The sequence below is a fragment of the Macaca fascicularis genome, chromosome 4, assembly GCF_037993035.2.
Source record: "Macaca fascicularis isolate 582-1 chromosome 4, T2T-MFA8v1.1".
NCBI lineage: Eukaryota > Metazoa > Chordata > Mammalia > Primates > Cercopithecidae > Macaca > Macaca fascicularis.
This window is the reverse complement of record NC_088378.1, coordinates 132,757,103-132,772,355: the sequence shown is the minus strand read 5'-3', so window position 1 is coordinate 132,772,355 and position 15,253 is coordinate 132,757,103. Positions and strand designations below refer to the sequence as shown.

Genomic DNA, 15,253 nt, shown 5'->3' with positions numbered 1-15,253 from the left:
TGCCTCTGTCTTCACTTGGCCTTCTCCTCCTCTTCCTATATGTCTCTTATGACGACATTTGTCATTGGATTCAGGGCTCTTCAAGATCCTTATCTTCATTCCCTCTGCAAAAGCCCTTTTTCCAAATAAGGTCACCCTCATGGATTTCAGGGAATAGGACGTGGACATGTCTTTTTGAGGGCTAACATTCAAGCCACTGCAGGCGTAGAATAGAAATATGCACTAAGAGAACAATTCACCAGACAAATTCACAGATCATTTTTATTTTATTTTATTTTTACTGTCACAAGAGGATAGATGTCAGGATAATTTTTTTAAGCCAGTTCATTTTCAATCTCTATTTGAAATAGGGTGATGATACATCCTGGTTTGTCCAAGTTTATGCCTCTGTCCTGGCGTAATGGTTAGTTGTCTTCCTTTTCACTCTCAGAATGTGTTGGTTTGGAGATAAGGTTTGTTCTCCCCTTGGGTTTAAGCCATGAGGTTTCCAACAGTCTTAGAAAGGTCAGAGGAGGGCCGGGCGCGGTGGCTCAAACCTGTCAGCACTTTGGAAGGCCGAGACGGGTGGATCAAGAGGTCAGAAGATTGAGACCATCCTGGTTAACATGGTGAAACCTCGTCTCTACTAAAAAAAAAAATACAAAAAAGACTAGCCGGGCGAGGTGGCGGGCGCCTGTAGTCCCAGCTACTCAGGAGGCTGAGGCAGGAGAATGGCGTAAACGCGGGAGGCGGAGCTTGCAGTGAGCTGAGATCGGGCCACTGCACTCCAGCCTGGGCGACAGAGCGAGACTCTGTCTCAAAAAAAAAAAAAAAAGGTCAGAGGAGGGAATCTGATGAGAAGGGAGAGGACAGCGGATGATGGGGCAGCCTTGAACTGAATCTCTTGTTTTCCCAAGTGTCATCCATGGTGGAGCATGGACTTTGGTTTTCACCAAACGTTGCAGGGGTAAGCAATAAATGACTCTAGGTGTTTGCTATTATCTTAGCAAAGATGTTAGTGATTATGTCTTGACTAAAAAAATAACAATTTAGGGGAAAAAAAACCACTTGGTAACATACTATCGACTTTATTGGAAGGTATTTGGAGAAGAAACGATTACTATTTCCAAGATTCTTCTTTGTATCTGATCCAGTTCTCCTGGAAATTCTTGGACAAGCCAGTGATTCCCACACCATACAGGTATAATCTAAGAATCCATGATCTCAATTGCTTTTTCCACAACATACACAATCAAGAATAAAAGTGAAGAATCTTAAATGAAATCTTAAATGAAAAATCTTAAAATGCAGGCATTAAAGAACAGTATTACAAATTACATTGATCATAAAATGTCATATTTTCTGTGTATTTGGAGCCTGTCATCCTGATGCAGTCCAGCAGTGTTGAGCGACTATGCACTGACTATGCCATTCCTAGCTGTGTGACCTTGGCAGGCTTCCTAATTTCCCCATGCCTCCAATCCACATCTGTAAAATCAGGATATTAATGGTTCTCACCTCACAGGACCGTCATGAGGATTATATGAGATCATGCATAGCAAAATCTCTAGCACACAGTATGTGTTTATTAAATGGAATTTATCATTATGAGTATTTTATTCTAAATATTCTTAGACCAAATAGGGGTTATATTTTGGATTCGTCCTTTTTTTTCCTTTCTGAATACTTCTCCAATGCTTTTAGCCATTTCCCAGAGCAATACTTTGGAAGAGGAAAAGAAAAACCATAGCAAACTGAGAGTGGGAGGCACGGAAGGGCCTATCCCAGGGCCAGTTCTGGTTTGGAGATCTGGGAAACGGCTAATGTTCCTTGTTGGTTTCCAGGGACTTGTAACAATGAGAAAAGAGAATGGAAAGGCTCTGTGAAAGGTGGAGGTAGAGCTAGGAGAGAGGGCAGGACTGAGCTGTATCTGGGTGGGGAGGAGGGGGGCGGCGGTATGGTCCAGTCTCCATCTGGTGGCAGGTGACAGTCCTTAGTCTAATCTGCATAGCATGAGAGGGGGCCGTTTGCAGGACCTGGAGAAAACATTCTGTAGGGCTTGATTTTAAAAAGTAGGCCTCCAAGCCAGTCAAGGGTCAAAGCAGAGTCTCTCTATGTTTTTTGAGACAAAAGTAAATAACCTTTTAAAAAGACACAAAATATTAAGGCTTTTAAAAACATCTTAGCGACTTTTGTGTTCAGCCTCGTGTGTGATGTTTTCCTGTCTTACAGCCGCATCTCCCTGCAGTATCTGACAACATCAATGAGGTGACATTTCATGCAAAAGACTATGATCGCATCATGGCTGTCATATCAAGAGAAGGAGAAAAAATCGTTGTAATTTACCTTGCTTTAAATTTTGTTATTAGAATTTCTTTAAAAACTTACGTTGAGGAGAGTGCAGGTCTCTTACGGAAAAAAACGGGAGAGGGAGTTCTCGTTCTACAGCCCTGGGCTTTGTTAAAAACTAGTTTAGATAAATCCTTTAACTTCTCTGAGACTCATTTTGTAATTTATGGAGTGAAAGTTTTGGACTAGATGATCCCTGTAGTTCCTTCCAGCTATAGTATTAGATGATTTTACCCATATTTCAAATGTTTTGCATAAAATATGAAACTGTTTGCTTGGCATAGGGTACTATGATTTATTGAGTGTGCGTGGAACATCTGTAAAAATGCCAAATTATTATCAATTTATAATATCCTTGTAATTTTGTTTTAGTTGGATAATTCTGTTATGGCCAAAGGTCCTGTGGAGATTTGGCTTCTGGATTTGTTAAAAATGCAGATGTCATCATTACATAATATAATTAGATCCGCTTTCTATCAAATCAGTGATTCAGGATTTCAACTCTTACCATTCCTCAGCCACTTTCCAGCACAGGTGAGAATATACAATGCTTAAGTAATGGTGAAAAGAAATGGAAATAAAGGGGAAGGATGCTTAGGAGGTGGTTGGCCTGATGGTGTGAGGCAACTGTAGCTTTGAACTAGGTTAGAGTGGCCTACTCACGCTCATTTTAGCCTCAGCTCCCAACCACCTGCTTGTCAACCTACACCATTCTAGACCAACTCATCCCATCTCCCAGAAGAGGGTATGCCACTATTTTCCCATAATTAAGGATACATACATTGAGTCTAATAGATACATATGTAAGTGTGTGTGTGTGTGTGTATGTGTATGTGTATTTGTATACAGAAACTCCTCGACTTATGATGGGGTTATCGCCCAACAAACTCATCATAGTTGAAAATATCATTCACCAGAAATGCATTTAATACATCTAACCTACCAAATCATAAGCTTAGTCTAGTGTATCTTAAAGATGCTCAGAACACTTACATTAGCCTACAGTTAGGCAAAATCATTTAACACCAAGCCTATTTTATAATAAAGTGTTGACTATCTCATATAATTTATTGACTACTGCACTGAAAGTGAAAAACAGAATGGTTGTATGGGTGCTCACTCAAAGTACAGTTTCTACTAAATGCATGTTGCTTTTGCACTACCGTAAAGTAAAAAAATTGTTAGGTTGTACCATTGAAAGTTAGGGACCATCTGTGTGTATGTGCATGTGTGTGTGTGTGTATATATATATATATACACCAATTCAGAGATATGATACAGATATAGATATGGATGTATGTAAAGGGAATGAACATACCTTTTCTTGACATGAAATCCATCTTGTCTTTAATTTTCCCTTCAAGCGATTAAAAATGGACATAATTTGTCGAGAGGCTTTTTCATGCAACTGGTGTTTTAGAAAGTGAAGACCTCAAAGAGGCCAGGGTTGGAGCAGGTGCCAGCGGTTTCATTACACTTTCACTCGAGAGAAATGAAAAGTGATAATTTGTGATCTGGCCAGAGAGAGTGTGGGATAAAAGGCAAGAGATATCCAAGGAAACTGTAGGCAGTTTTCGCCCAAATGATATTTATTCTCCAACTACTCCTCCCAGCCTGAGCTCCAAATCCTGAATTAGTGCACACAAAATGAAGACAACTGAAATGATGTATTATTTGTTCAAACCACAGAAGAACAGATATAGAATCAGCCTTTATCGGAGAGAATAATACTGTGATTTTTATATTGTATAACACCTTGGGAAACTTTAGTATTCTTATTAGCATTATTACCTTTGTGATCAAGCTTTATAAAATACTTTGTTGAATTGAGCAAAGAGTTCCTGAAACTAAATCTACATATTCTCCTTCTCCAGCCCGTGTATATCCTGAAGGAGGGGCTCAGCCTAAATTAGACTGAGGATTTAGCATTACGTAGAGAGTTGAGAGCAAGTTCAGAACAGTGGTGAAGTTGGACAGGGTGTAGTAGGAAAGATGATTAGTTTCAGGGTTTTCTCCAGTGTATGTGTGTGTGTGTACATATATATATTCTTTTAAAACATGTTTTAAAGATTTGAATGCAATGGATCCTTGCTGCAAAAATTTGGAAAAATGCAAAAAATATAAAAGTGGGATACATAGGTGATGGGTTGATAGGTGCAGCAAACCACCACGGCACACGTTTACCTGTGTAACAAATCTGCATGTTCCACACGTGTATCCCGAAACTTAAAGTACAAATAAAATGAAAGTGGAAATAAGAATTTCCCATATTTCTACCACCTGGAAATTATGGCTATTAATATTTTAGTGTATTCCCTTCCAATACCTTATTTATGTATTTATTGCTCTTTTTCCCTTTCTTCTTTTTTTTTAAAAATTGACATATAACAATTGTACATATTTACAGGGCACATAGTGATGTTTTGATACATATAATATGTCTTATGATCAGATGAGAGTAATTAGCATATCCATCATCTCAAACACTTATTTCTTTGTGTTGGGAACATTCAATATCCTCCTTCTAGCTATTTGAAACTATATGTTATTCTTAACTGTAGTTATCCTACAGTGGTATAGAACAAGGGTCCCTATCCTGCCCCCGCCCGACCCGACCCGGCCTGACCACACACCGGTAGGGGTTCATGGGCTATTAGAAACTGGGTTGCACAGCAGGAGGTGAGCGGCGGGCAAGTGAGCATTACTGCCTGAGCTCTACCTCCTGTCAGATCAGCGGCGGCATGAGATTCTCATAGGAGGGCGAACCCTATTGTGAACTGAATTGTGCATTCGAGGGATCGAGGTTGTGCGCTCCTTATGTGAATCTAAACCATCCTGCGACCCCCGTCCATGGAAAAATTGCCTTCCTTGAAACCGGTCCCTGGTGCCAAAAAGGCTGGGGACCACTGGTATAGATCACTAACACTTAGTCCTCTTACCTAGCTATAATTTTATGTCCTTTAGCAAATCTATCCCTATCCTCCTCTTCTCCTTACCCTTCCCAGCCTCTAGTGTCCTCCAATCTGCTTTTACTTCTCTGAGGTCAGCTTTATTTTAGCTTCCGTTTGTGCGTGAGAACATGTGGTGCCTTCTCATATTGTTTAATGTGCTTATTATAGGCATCGAATAATATTGATGAGAATGAACATTCTTACTTTGCTGTGCTGTTTTGTTTTTTAATGAAATGTCCTCTGGTTTTCACCACTAAGTCGCATGCCTTTTTAGACCGAGTATAAAAACATAATTTTAAGTTCTTCTTGGTGACTCAAGATAATGATTATAAAGACTTGCCGTTGGATAGACACCATTATGCGGTGGGTTTTGGGGTCTGCTGGTCTATTCGTCTTTAAGTCAGGCAGCCTTACACTGCTGTGCTTTTGTAGTTTTTCTCTTTGTATTTCCTCCCTTGGACCATCATCTGCTGCTGACAGGGCCAGAATCTGCTTGCTTTTGGGGGGCTTCCTGACACTGGTTATTTTCTCCAGATCCCATTGCTCACTTCAGCCACGTGCTTTCATTTATATTTAGCTGCAGCCCCCAGGATTGGCCACTGCTCTAGCAGGAAAAGTATCAAAGTCCCTGATAAGGCAGCGACAGAAAGAGGGTTTTATTCTTTCTTTTCTCACTGTTGAGCCCATGCCAAGCAATATCCATATACTGCTCGCCCTGCTTTCAGTCCTCTTTTTTGGTCCAAATGACGTTGGATCTGTCATTCGACTCTGGATGAATGAGAGCTCCCGAAGGGACAGCCATTTCAGTGAAGGGGCGAGGGTGGGCATTCTCAGACCACTTTTATTACCTTTTCTGGGGCAGAAATTGTAGGCTAAGGTGACACCCTCTCACAATTTCTTTATGCCTTCATCAGGATACAAAGAATACAAGCTTCTCCTCTTCTCATTTTCTGTCTCCCTCTCTCTTCTATAGATAAGTGTAGAGACAGAAAAGTTGACTTAGATAAAAACATGGATATCAGAGAGAGGGAGTAATCAAGAAAGGAGATAGGCAGCGTATTGTTTTTAGAAGAGCAAAGAGAACTTTGGGAAGCCCTGCTCAAGAACAAGCAACAATAAAGAGTTCCTTTGCTTTTCTTGAGAAAGAAAAATCATTGCATGGAAATATCCAATAGTCTCAGGCCCTCTGTAGAAAAGTTTCCTAACCATCTTCTATAACACACATTAGTTCAACAAATGGTAGCCAGTATTTTAATGATCATTAATCCATCTACTATGAAATAATTAAATATTAACGGTTAAAACTTTAACTGTTTCCCTCCTTTGGGAGTGAAGAAATGCAAGTCAATGTGATTTTTAGTTTAAAATGTGAATAAGCGACCACCAAATTGTATTGCAGATGTGCTTTAAATATTTGGTAAATTTCAATATTTTTCTGCTGGATCTGTAGGTTGGACTTCTGGGAATTCAGATGTTGTGGACACATGATTCAGAAGAGGCTTTACATAATGCAAAAGATGACAGGAAAATCATGCAAGTGACCAATCAGAAATTTTTAGATATTCTAAATACTCTCATTAGTCAGACAACACATGATCTAAGCAAGTTTGATAGAGTGAAGTTCGAAACTCTAATTACCATCCATGTGCATCAGAGAGATATATTTGATGACTTGGTAAGGCATCTTTTTTTTTTCTTAATTTGGTGTACTAATTAATAATGAACAGTTAAGAATTGTATATGTTGCCTAACTTACATGAACTTTCCATTTACTTGGTCCTTTTTCGTAACTGTGTCCATCAATATCATGTCCACAATATTGTATATTTGTATTGGATGGTTTACACAACCATGTTATACATTCATTTGGCACTCTGAAAGTCTGGAACCATCTGATGTGATATGAACCAACTAATTTTCCATTAAACCAAATAACCAGGAACACGATATAATTTAGGTCATAAGCTATGCTGGGTCGATTGGAAAAGGAGCACAGATGGAACGGAATCAGGCTTCAGAGCACTCTCACGGCTGTTCGTCCAGTTGATGGTGATCATGGGCTTGATTTGGGCAAAGTTCTGTAGGGTGGGACTAAGAAGGGTAAGTGTTTGAATTCCTTTAGAAATGGGACTCTAACCAGTGGCCTTGACCAAGACCAACTTCTCCTAAAGGAAGGATTTTCTATTACAGGGTAGGAGCCCCAGGTAATTTTGAAATGCCGCTGTTTGATAATCCTTACCTACCATTTAAACTCCTATTGCTTTAGTCTACTTGATTTGATACATTTTAAAGGTATCTCTGTCCTTCATCAGAGACACATAATTCATACAGGTTGGGTCCTGTGTTAGAGAATGTGATCACAGACTACCTGTTTTGAACTTTTGTCAAAAGTTCTGATCAGATAAGTTATATTTATTGAAGATTACTTGAAGGACATCCAGTCAATCCATCCATCCCCCTGCAACCCAGATCCTTGCTTCTCAAAGTATTACATGCCGACCAGTGCTTTGGTATCACCTGGAAGTTGGTGAAAAGAGCAGAATCTCCAGCCTCCCTCCTCCCATCCAAGACCTACTGAATCAGAATCTGCATTTTACCAAGATTCTTAGGAGATTCATATGCATATTGAAGTTTGAGGAAAAACTGCTCTAGGATTTATCTCTGGATTAAGCTAATATCAGAAAGCTGCACACTTATATTGTTTTGACCTTCCACGGACTAGTTTTTACTAATTGCAATTACCATTATACTTTGACTTTAATTGACTTCCACCTCAAGAAGCACTAGTATGGAGTTCATTATTGTATCTGCTGTCAGCATACATTTGAGGATGTTGTCTATACATCTCTCACTGGCTCCTAAAACTGAAGTCCTGTAAAAGAAATTTCTTTTAAAATTAAGTGCTGAGCAAACTTTACTTTACATCCAGAAGGGATTTTTTTAAAAACCTGTACATAAGGAAAACTATGAAACCATTTTCTTTTATCTTAATCACCATTGAACTGTTTGCATCCCAACTAAATGAGATCTCATGGCCAACATATATGCATTTTATTTTTCCATGTACAATTATTAGAACAACCTGATATACAGCAAGAACTCAATAAATATATCAACTATTCTTTTCTTCTCCACCTCCTCCTTACCATCTTAACAGATGGTTGAAAGTAGCTGGCCGAGAGCATCCCCATGGCCTTGAGTCCTGTGTTACAGAGCATTCCCTGGGGGTGGGGCCAGACTGTGTTACCTGAAAGTAACTCAAGGTGATGAATACAAACTGTGCTTTAGGTGGGAAGCCAGTCCTTAACTAAAGGAGGAAGCAAGATCATGACCAAACAGCAAACAACAATAACGAAAAGCAGGACTGTAAATAGCAAGGCATGTGGCGGCCTGGTCGGATGGAGATTTGAGCGTTGAAAATAGCCACAAGTCCATTTTTTAGTGTCAACTGAATGACCTGAAAGTGGGTCTACTGGGTTTAGTGAAGGGGGCCACTTACCACTTCCTGTGTTGATTCCTCTGAATGGGCAGGACTGGTGTTTCACGTTTCACTGGAAAGTCAAGAAGCTTCTCAGAATGTGGTTGTGATGGAATGGAGTTCCTAAGGTTGCTTACCTGGTTTCTCTTCGAATGGACCAGGTACTAGAGCTTGCATCCATGGCCACGTGAGCCCAGTACCTCTTGCCTCACCTGTATATGCTGATGACTAGGCGGATTGGGTGGCTTGGCTATAGTGCTGGTGCAGGGAGACATGTGCTTATGTAACTATGTGTTTCCCTGCTTAACCTTTTAGTGACTTCCGACTGCCATGAGGACAATTCTGAAACCCCTTCCCATGGCCCTGTGAAGCCTCAACTCTCATGCTTTCTCTAGATCCCAGGATGTCTCCCAGCTGTACTGACCTTTTTTCAGTTCCTTGAGGATGCCAGTCAGATCTTGTGGGCATTTGCCTATAGCACTTACTCTTCCCACACCTTCATTATCCCTTTCGTTCCCCACTCCCAGTGGCCCTGGCTAATTCCTACTATTTATCTGGGTTTTAGTTGAGATGTTTTCTTCCTCTGAGTGCCCCTCTCAGATACCCTGGAGTAGTTAGGTCCTCCTGCTCCATATATTCATGAGCCCTGAATTTCGGTGGTGGTGCCCTTTGTACTTTATTGCAATGATTTGTTTCACTGTTTGCCTTTTGCTCTTTTCTGTAAGCTCTGGAAGCCTGGAACGATCTCTATCTTTGTTCACCTAGCACAGTGTCAAGCACAGGAAGAAACTCAATAAATATTTGTTAAATGAATAAGAATCAGTTCATCCAAGAGTGAATAAAAAAAACTGCTCACATGCTTATGTTTTATGATATTGCAATTCAGTATGTAACTTTTTTTGTATTTTATGTTTTTAAGGTAAAAATGCATATCAGATCACCTACTGATTTTGAATGGTTAAAACAGAGTAGATTTTATTTTAAGGAAGATTTGGATCAAACTGTAGTGTCTATTACAGATGTTGATTTTATTTACCAAAATGAATTTCTGGGATGTACTGATCGCCTTGTTATCACTCCATTAACAGATAGGTAGGAAATTTTATTTTGTAATTTTAAAATGTGCTCAACATTATTTAAAGTTGCATTTGAAATATTAACAAAAACAGATTTCTGTCATACTGGGTATATGCTAGCTCATTAAAGTCAGCCTAACAATGAAATAACCACTTAAATATACATGTGCATTGAATTTTTATGAAGTAGAAAAAGATAAAAGAATAAAAGCAAGCTTGAATGTTGACTGTAATTTAATGGTAAATTTTAGATTGCAAGTGGAAAAATATTCCTAGAATCCCAAAAGAAGTTAAAATTGCCAAGAAGGAAGGTACCTTGGAGATCATGTAATTTAGTCTTTGGATTTTCAGATGTGGAAATTGATACCTAAAGTACATTTTCATGGCCAATATGAATAATTAGTCAATGGCAGATCCCATCACAATTCTTTCCATTATACGACACTGGGCCATTATTAGGTCTTTTTTATCCCACGACACCCAGTTAAGTATGCTGTGCATAGAAAACATTCAATAAATGTTGTTAGAATTGACTTAAATTGGGTTATTTAATATTTAGTGCCGCTGTTACTTTAAGTAGGGCTGCCTCCAGGTGAAATTATATCAAATTACATCTTCAGCCTCCTTTTGATTTATTGAACCTATCCCTTTTATATGCCCAGTGCCGTAGAAACATAAATTTGTCAGTGTTTTCTCTTCTATTGGTGTTTACATATTAAGCATCATGTCTCATGAAGCTTTACTAAGATTACTAAGTTTTACTTAGATCCAAAACAAATACAACAGAAACTGGATCATGGATACAAAGAGATTTATTATATTAGTATTCTTTGCACTTTTCTAAATGAGTGAATTATTTCATAGTGAAACTATTTATTTACAATGGTGTGCTGGAGCTGACTTGCATCAGCCTGTGGTGCTTACCTGGTTTCTTTCTTTCTTTCTTTTTTTTTTTTTTTTCGAGACAGAGTCTCACTCTGTCGCCCAGGCTGGAGTGCAGTGGCGTGATCTTTGTTCACTGCAACCTCTGCCTCTACCTACCAAGTAGCTGGGACTGCAGGCGCATGCCACCACGCTTGGCTAATTTTTGTATTTTTTAAATAGAGAGGGGGTTTCACCATATTAGCCAGGCTGGTCTTGAACTCCTGACCTTGTGATCTGCCCGCCTCGGCCTCCCAAAGTGCTGGGCTTACAGGCATGAACCACCGCTCCTGGCCTTTCCTGGTTTCTGTCTATGTGCATTTTGCCCCGACTTTGTGATATCGCATTGGTAGCTTGCCATTGACCACAGTGGAAGTGTTTATACAATAGAAATTGGCAAACATGAAAACCAGGTGTTTTTTTTTTTTTTTTTTTCCTGGAGAGCCAGTTGTTAAACATCTGCCAGCACAACACTGCTTATTTGGTTCTCCTGACTGTAATGGGAGGAAGGCCTGAAGGTTTTAAGTCAGGGTTGGGGAGTTTGGAAATTTGTCTCAAGAAATCTTTGGATTCACTGTAGTACTTTTAATGAATATCAAGTACCCTAACCTTGTTTAGTCACTTCTTTTATGTGGGCTACTCAAGACTCTAAAATAAACAGGCCCATTTCAATCGCACTGGACTTTTGCTTGCGCCATCCTGTAATGTGTCATCCCATACTCACAGTGCTTTATTGGATGAACGTTTGCAGATGCTATATCACGTTAGCTCAGGCCTTGGGCATGAACATGGGAGGCGCTCCCGCGGGACCTGCCGGCACTGGCAAAACAGAAACCACAAAAGACATGGGAAGGTGTTTGGGAAAATATGTGGTCGTGTTCAACTGCTCGGATCAAATGGATTTCAGAGGCCTAGGAAGGATTTTCAAAGGCAAGTGTCAAATAATATAGATTATTTTTGGTGAATTTATTTTTATTGCCCTTTAATGTTATTTTCTGATATAAATCCAAAGTGATGCAGTCTCACATAATCAACATTAGTATGGGTTGATCCATATGATATTGCCATTTTTCTAGGTCAAAAATGGCTGGATATCAACAATTTCTTATGGTTCAACACTATTGCTAGTGTTACAGTCTATGCATGGAATGTGTGTTAGATCATGAAAATGGAATCAATGTATAATTGCCTGAAATAATAGTAGAGAGGATCAAGATAGCAAACGGGGGACACATGTGGCTTCCCTCCCACAGAAATGAAATATTTTTAGAAAGCATAGCAACACTGGAAAATAAGAAGTGAGTGGCCATCAGCAGATGGAAAATTTTGAGAAAATCCTGAAAGGTGTTTTCAGATGAACAGAGAAAAAAAATATTTGAAGACCCATCAGCCTCAGAGCTCAGTCCTTGGCGGTCTTCTCTTTTCTATCTACATGCATTCTCTTGGTGATCTTATGTAGGCCCAAGGTTTAAATACTATCTGTATGATGACTCCGGAATTATATCTCTAGCTTGGACTTCTCCTTGAAACTCTAGATTCATTACATACAACTGTTGATTTAGCACGTCCACTTAAATGTCTAACAGGTCCAGATTCACTATGTTTAAAACCAAACTCCTGGCTGGGCACAGTGGCTCACGCCTTTGGGAGACCAAGGCAGGCAGATCATGAGGTCAGGAGTTCGAGACCATCCTGGCCAACATGGTGAAACCCCGTCTCTACTAAAAATACAAAAATTAGCTGGGCATGGTGGCACGTGCCTGTAATCCCAGCTACTCAGGAGGCTGAGCCAGGAGAATTGCTTGAACCCGGGAGGCTGAGGTTGCAGTGAGCTGAGATCGTGCCACTGCTCTCCAGCCTGGGCTATAGAGTGAGACTCCACCAAAAAAATGTATATATAAAAACAAAACAAAACAAAACAAAACAAAAAAACTCCTGATCTCTAGGTGCTCAGGCACAACAACAACAAAAAAACAACCTAATAATGACAACAACAAACAAAATAACCATCCCCCAAACAACTTCCACCTATCCTTTACTCTACTCTTTGTCTTATACTCAGATCCAATCTGTCAGCAAATACTGTTGTTTCTACTTTCAGAATACCCCCAAAATTTGTACTTTCATTTTGGCAGTGTACTATTTCCATTGTTTTGATGAAAATGTACAAATAATTAAACCTCTCTTTATCACTGGAATTAAATACGTATTTATCAACAGCCAGATATGAAACATTACATATGTATAATGGTTTGGGAGCCCTGGAGAAATGATTGTTATCAAGAAGGTATATTATAGAGTAAAACTTTACAAATTAACTGTTTTTCATGCCAGGTCTTGCACAGTCAGGTTCCTGGGGCTGCTTTGATGAGTTTAACAGAATTGAATTGCCTGTGTTATCAGTGGCAGCACAACAAATTTATATTGTTTTGACAGCAAGAAAAGAGAGAAAGAAACAGTTCATTTTTTCTGATGGTGATTGTGTTGATTTAAATCCAGAATTTGGAATCTTCTTAACGATGGTGAGAAAAAAGACTTTAAATGCAATTTAATTAGTTTAATTGTTACAGACATAAGTAAAACAAAGCATATGTTAGTAGATGAATGACCAGCTATCCAGGAGTCATGAGCTGTTCTCTCTTACCGTGTGATTTTTTTTTAGTAGTCGTTATAGCCCAGACGGAAGATAAAATAGTAATTTTTTTCAATTAAAAAAATTCAAATCCAGACCTACAGAGGTAATATACTAATGATAATAATGGATACTGTTTATTGACCACTTAATATAATATGTGTAAGGTGCAGACTAAATGTTCTGTGTGCTATATCAGATGGCATAACTTACGTGGTTCTGCAGTAACAAACAATCCCTAAATCTTGATTGCTTAAAGCCACAAGATTTATCTCTCTGTCACATGCCCACTGTGGGTTGACTAAGGTAGAGGTGGGAGGCCAGGGCTGCTTTGTATGTCCTTACTCTGGTACTTGGCCTGACAAGGTACCTGCTATCTCAATCATTGCTCTTTGCTATAGCAAAGGAAAAAGAGAACATGAAGAATTGTGCTCTGACTCTTAGAGTTTCTTTCCAGAAGTGACACAAAGTCCTAAGTCATTGGCTAAAGCAAATTTCATGACCTAACTTCAAGGGGTGGTGGGGTGGGGGAAAACGTGCCGTCCTATCATGCAACTAGCAAGAGGAAGGACCTGAAATATTCTCTCACATGTACACCGTATCTTATAGCTACGATAGTCCTCTGAAGTGGGTATTGTATAGCTGACTTACCTGAGGCTCAGCGAGACTTAAAAACTTCCTAGGTCACCCCGCCAGTAAGAGAAAGAAGTTATTGTCTCTCTAACATCAAAATCTGACTGCTTAACCTCCACAATTGGTTTTTCTTTGACACTGAATAAAAGGAAATAAAAATAAAATTTCTGCAATAATTTAACAAGGTCCTGTACCAAAGAATTGTAACAAATTCAGTTACCATGTGATTAAGGGTGAGCTTTGAGATTCAGTGTTGTAAAGATAGAAAACCAAAGGCATGAATAAACGGGAGTTTCTATACTTTTATGTGTCACCAGTTTTAAAGCTTTTATGTGTTTTCCATAAAGTTAAATCTCGAAGTTGCAAGATAACACAAAGCACTCCGAGTTTTTAAATGTCCCCATGGATAAAGATGATAAATTATAGGAAGCAAAATCAGAAATGTTTCTGATACACTTATTGTAAGCAAACATCCAGTAAAGCAGTTAGGGGGAAATAAGAATAATCTGGAAGTGTTGATTGTAACTCAGGAAGTGGGATGAAGAAATGTACTCAGTATAAAATTATGGTCTAGAATTTTTAAAAAAGCTTAACATGCTCCCTGGATTAAGAATAATATTGGAAATAGCAATTAGATATTGCATTAAGCTGTGAGTAACTGAAACCTAAAAAAATTGTAGTTTAACATGTAAGGATTTATTCTCTAAGATCCTTATATGGTTCTGCTCCATCATGAATTCCATCTTCAAGGTCACCTTATGACCCAAGATGCTACAGAAAGCATCACTATCATGTTGTAGCCAATTGACTGAGGCAACTCCCTTCAAACAAACATCAAGGGTATTTCATACAGTGTGCCCCTTCGCATCTCGCGATGTAGAATTTAATCACAGCAGCTGCAAGGCAGGCTGGGAAATGTAGTTTTTAATCTGGCTGTTGCTGTACCCAACTTGCAAGTGGGCTTCTGTGGCTCAGGAAGGATAAGAGCAGTATTGAGAGGCAGCCTCAATTTCTGTATTTCCAGCCCCTAATAAGGTACCTGGCCTATTTACAGTGCGCAGTAGATAGTCAGGGACTGAAGGATTTTAACAAACTTGCCTAAGATAACTCATTCCTGTTGGCCTTACTTGTCTTTGAATCTCCAACCTTTCCTCTGAGACTTGGGTCTGACCTATCTTCAACCTGTTGCTTCTTAGGAGGCCTTCATTTCCTGTCTGCCTCTACTTTTGTCCTT

The 15,253-nt window shown here is 39.3% G+C and overlaps 1 protein-coding gene across 1 annotated transcript in view; it reads left to right on the top strand.

The window, feature by feature from the left end:
* The window catches only part of DNAH8 (dynein axonemal heavy chain 8), a 314,891-nt gene that overhangs the window by 128,274 nt on the left and 171,364 nt on the right, over positions 1 to 15,253 (top strand). The window contains exons 38-44 of the mRNA XM_065544087.2: positions 1,078 to 1,180; positions 2,212 to 2,316; positions 2,701 to 2,862; positions 6,730 to 6,954; positions 9,677 to 9,849; positions 11,506 to 11,684; positions 13,089 to 13,276. Coding sequence (XP_065400159.1) covers positions 1,078 to 1,180; positions 2,212 to 2,316; positions 2,701 to 2,862; positions 6,730 to 6,954; positions 9,677 to 9,849; positions 11,506 to 11,684; positions 13,089 to 13,276 — 1,135 coding nt within the window. The remainder of the gene's footprint in view (positions 1 to 1,077; positions 1,181 to 2,211; positions 2,317 to 2,700; positions 2,863 to 6,729; positions 6,955 to 9,676; positions 9,850 to 11,505; positions 11,685 to 13,088; positions 13,277 to 15,253) is intronic.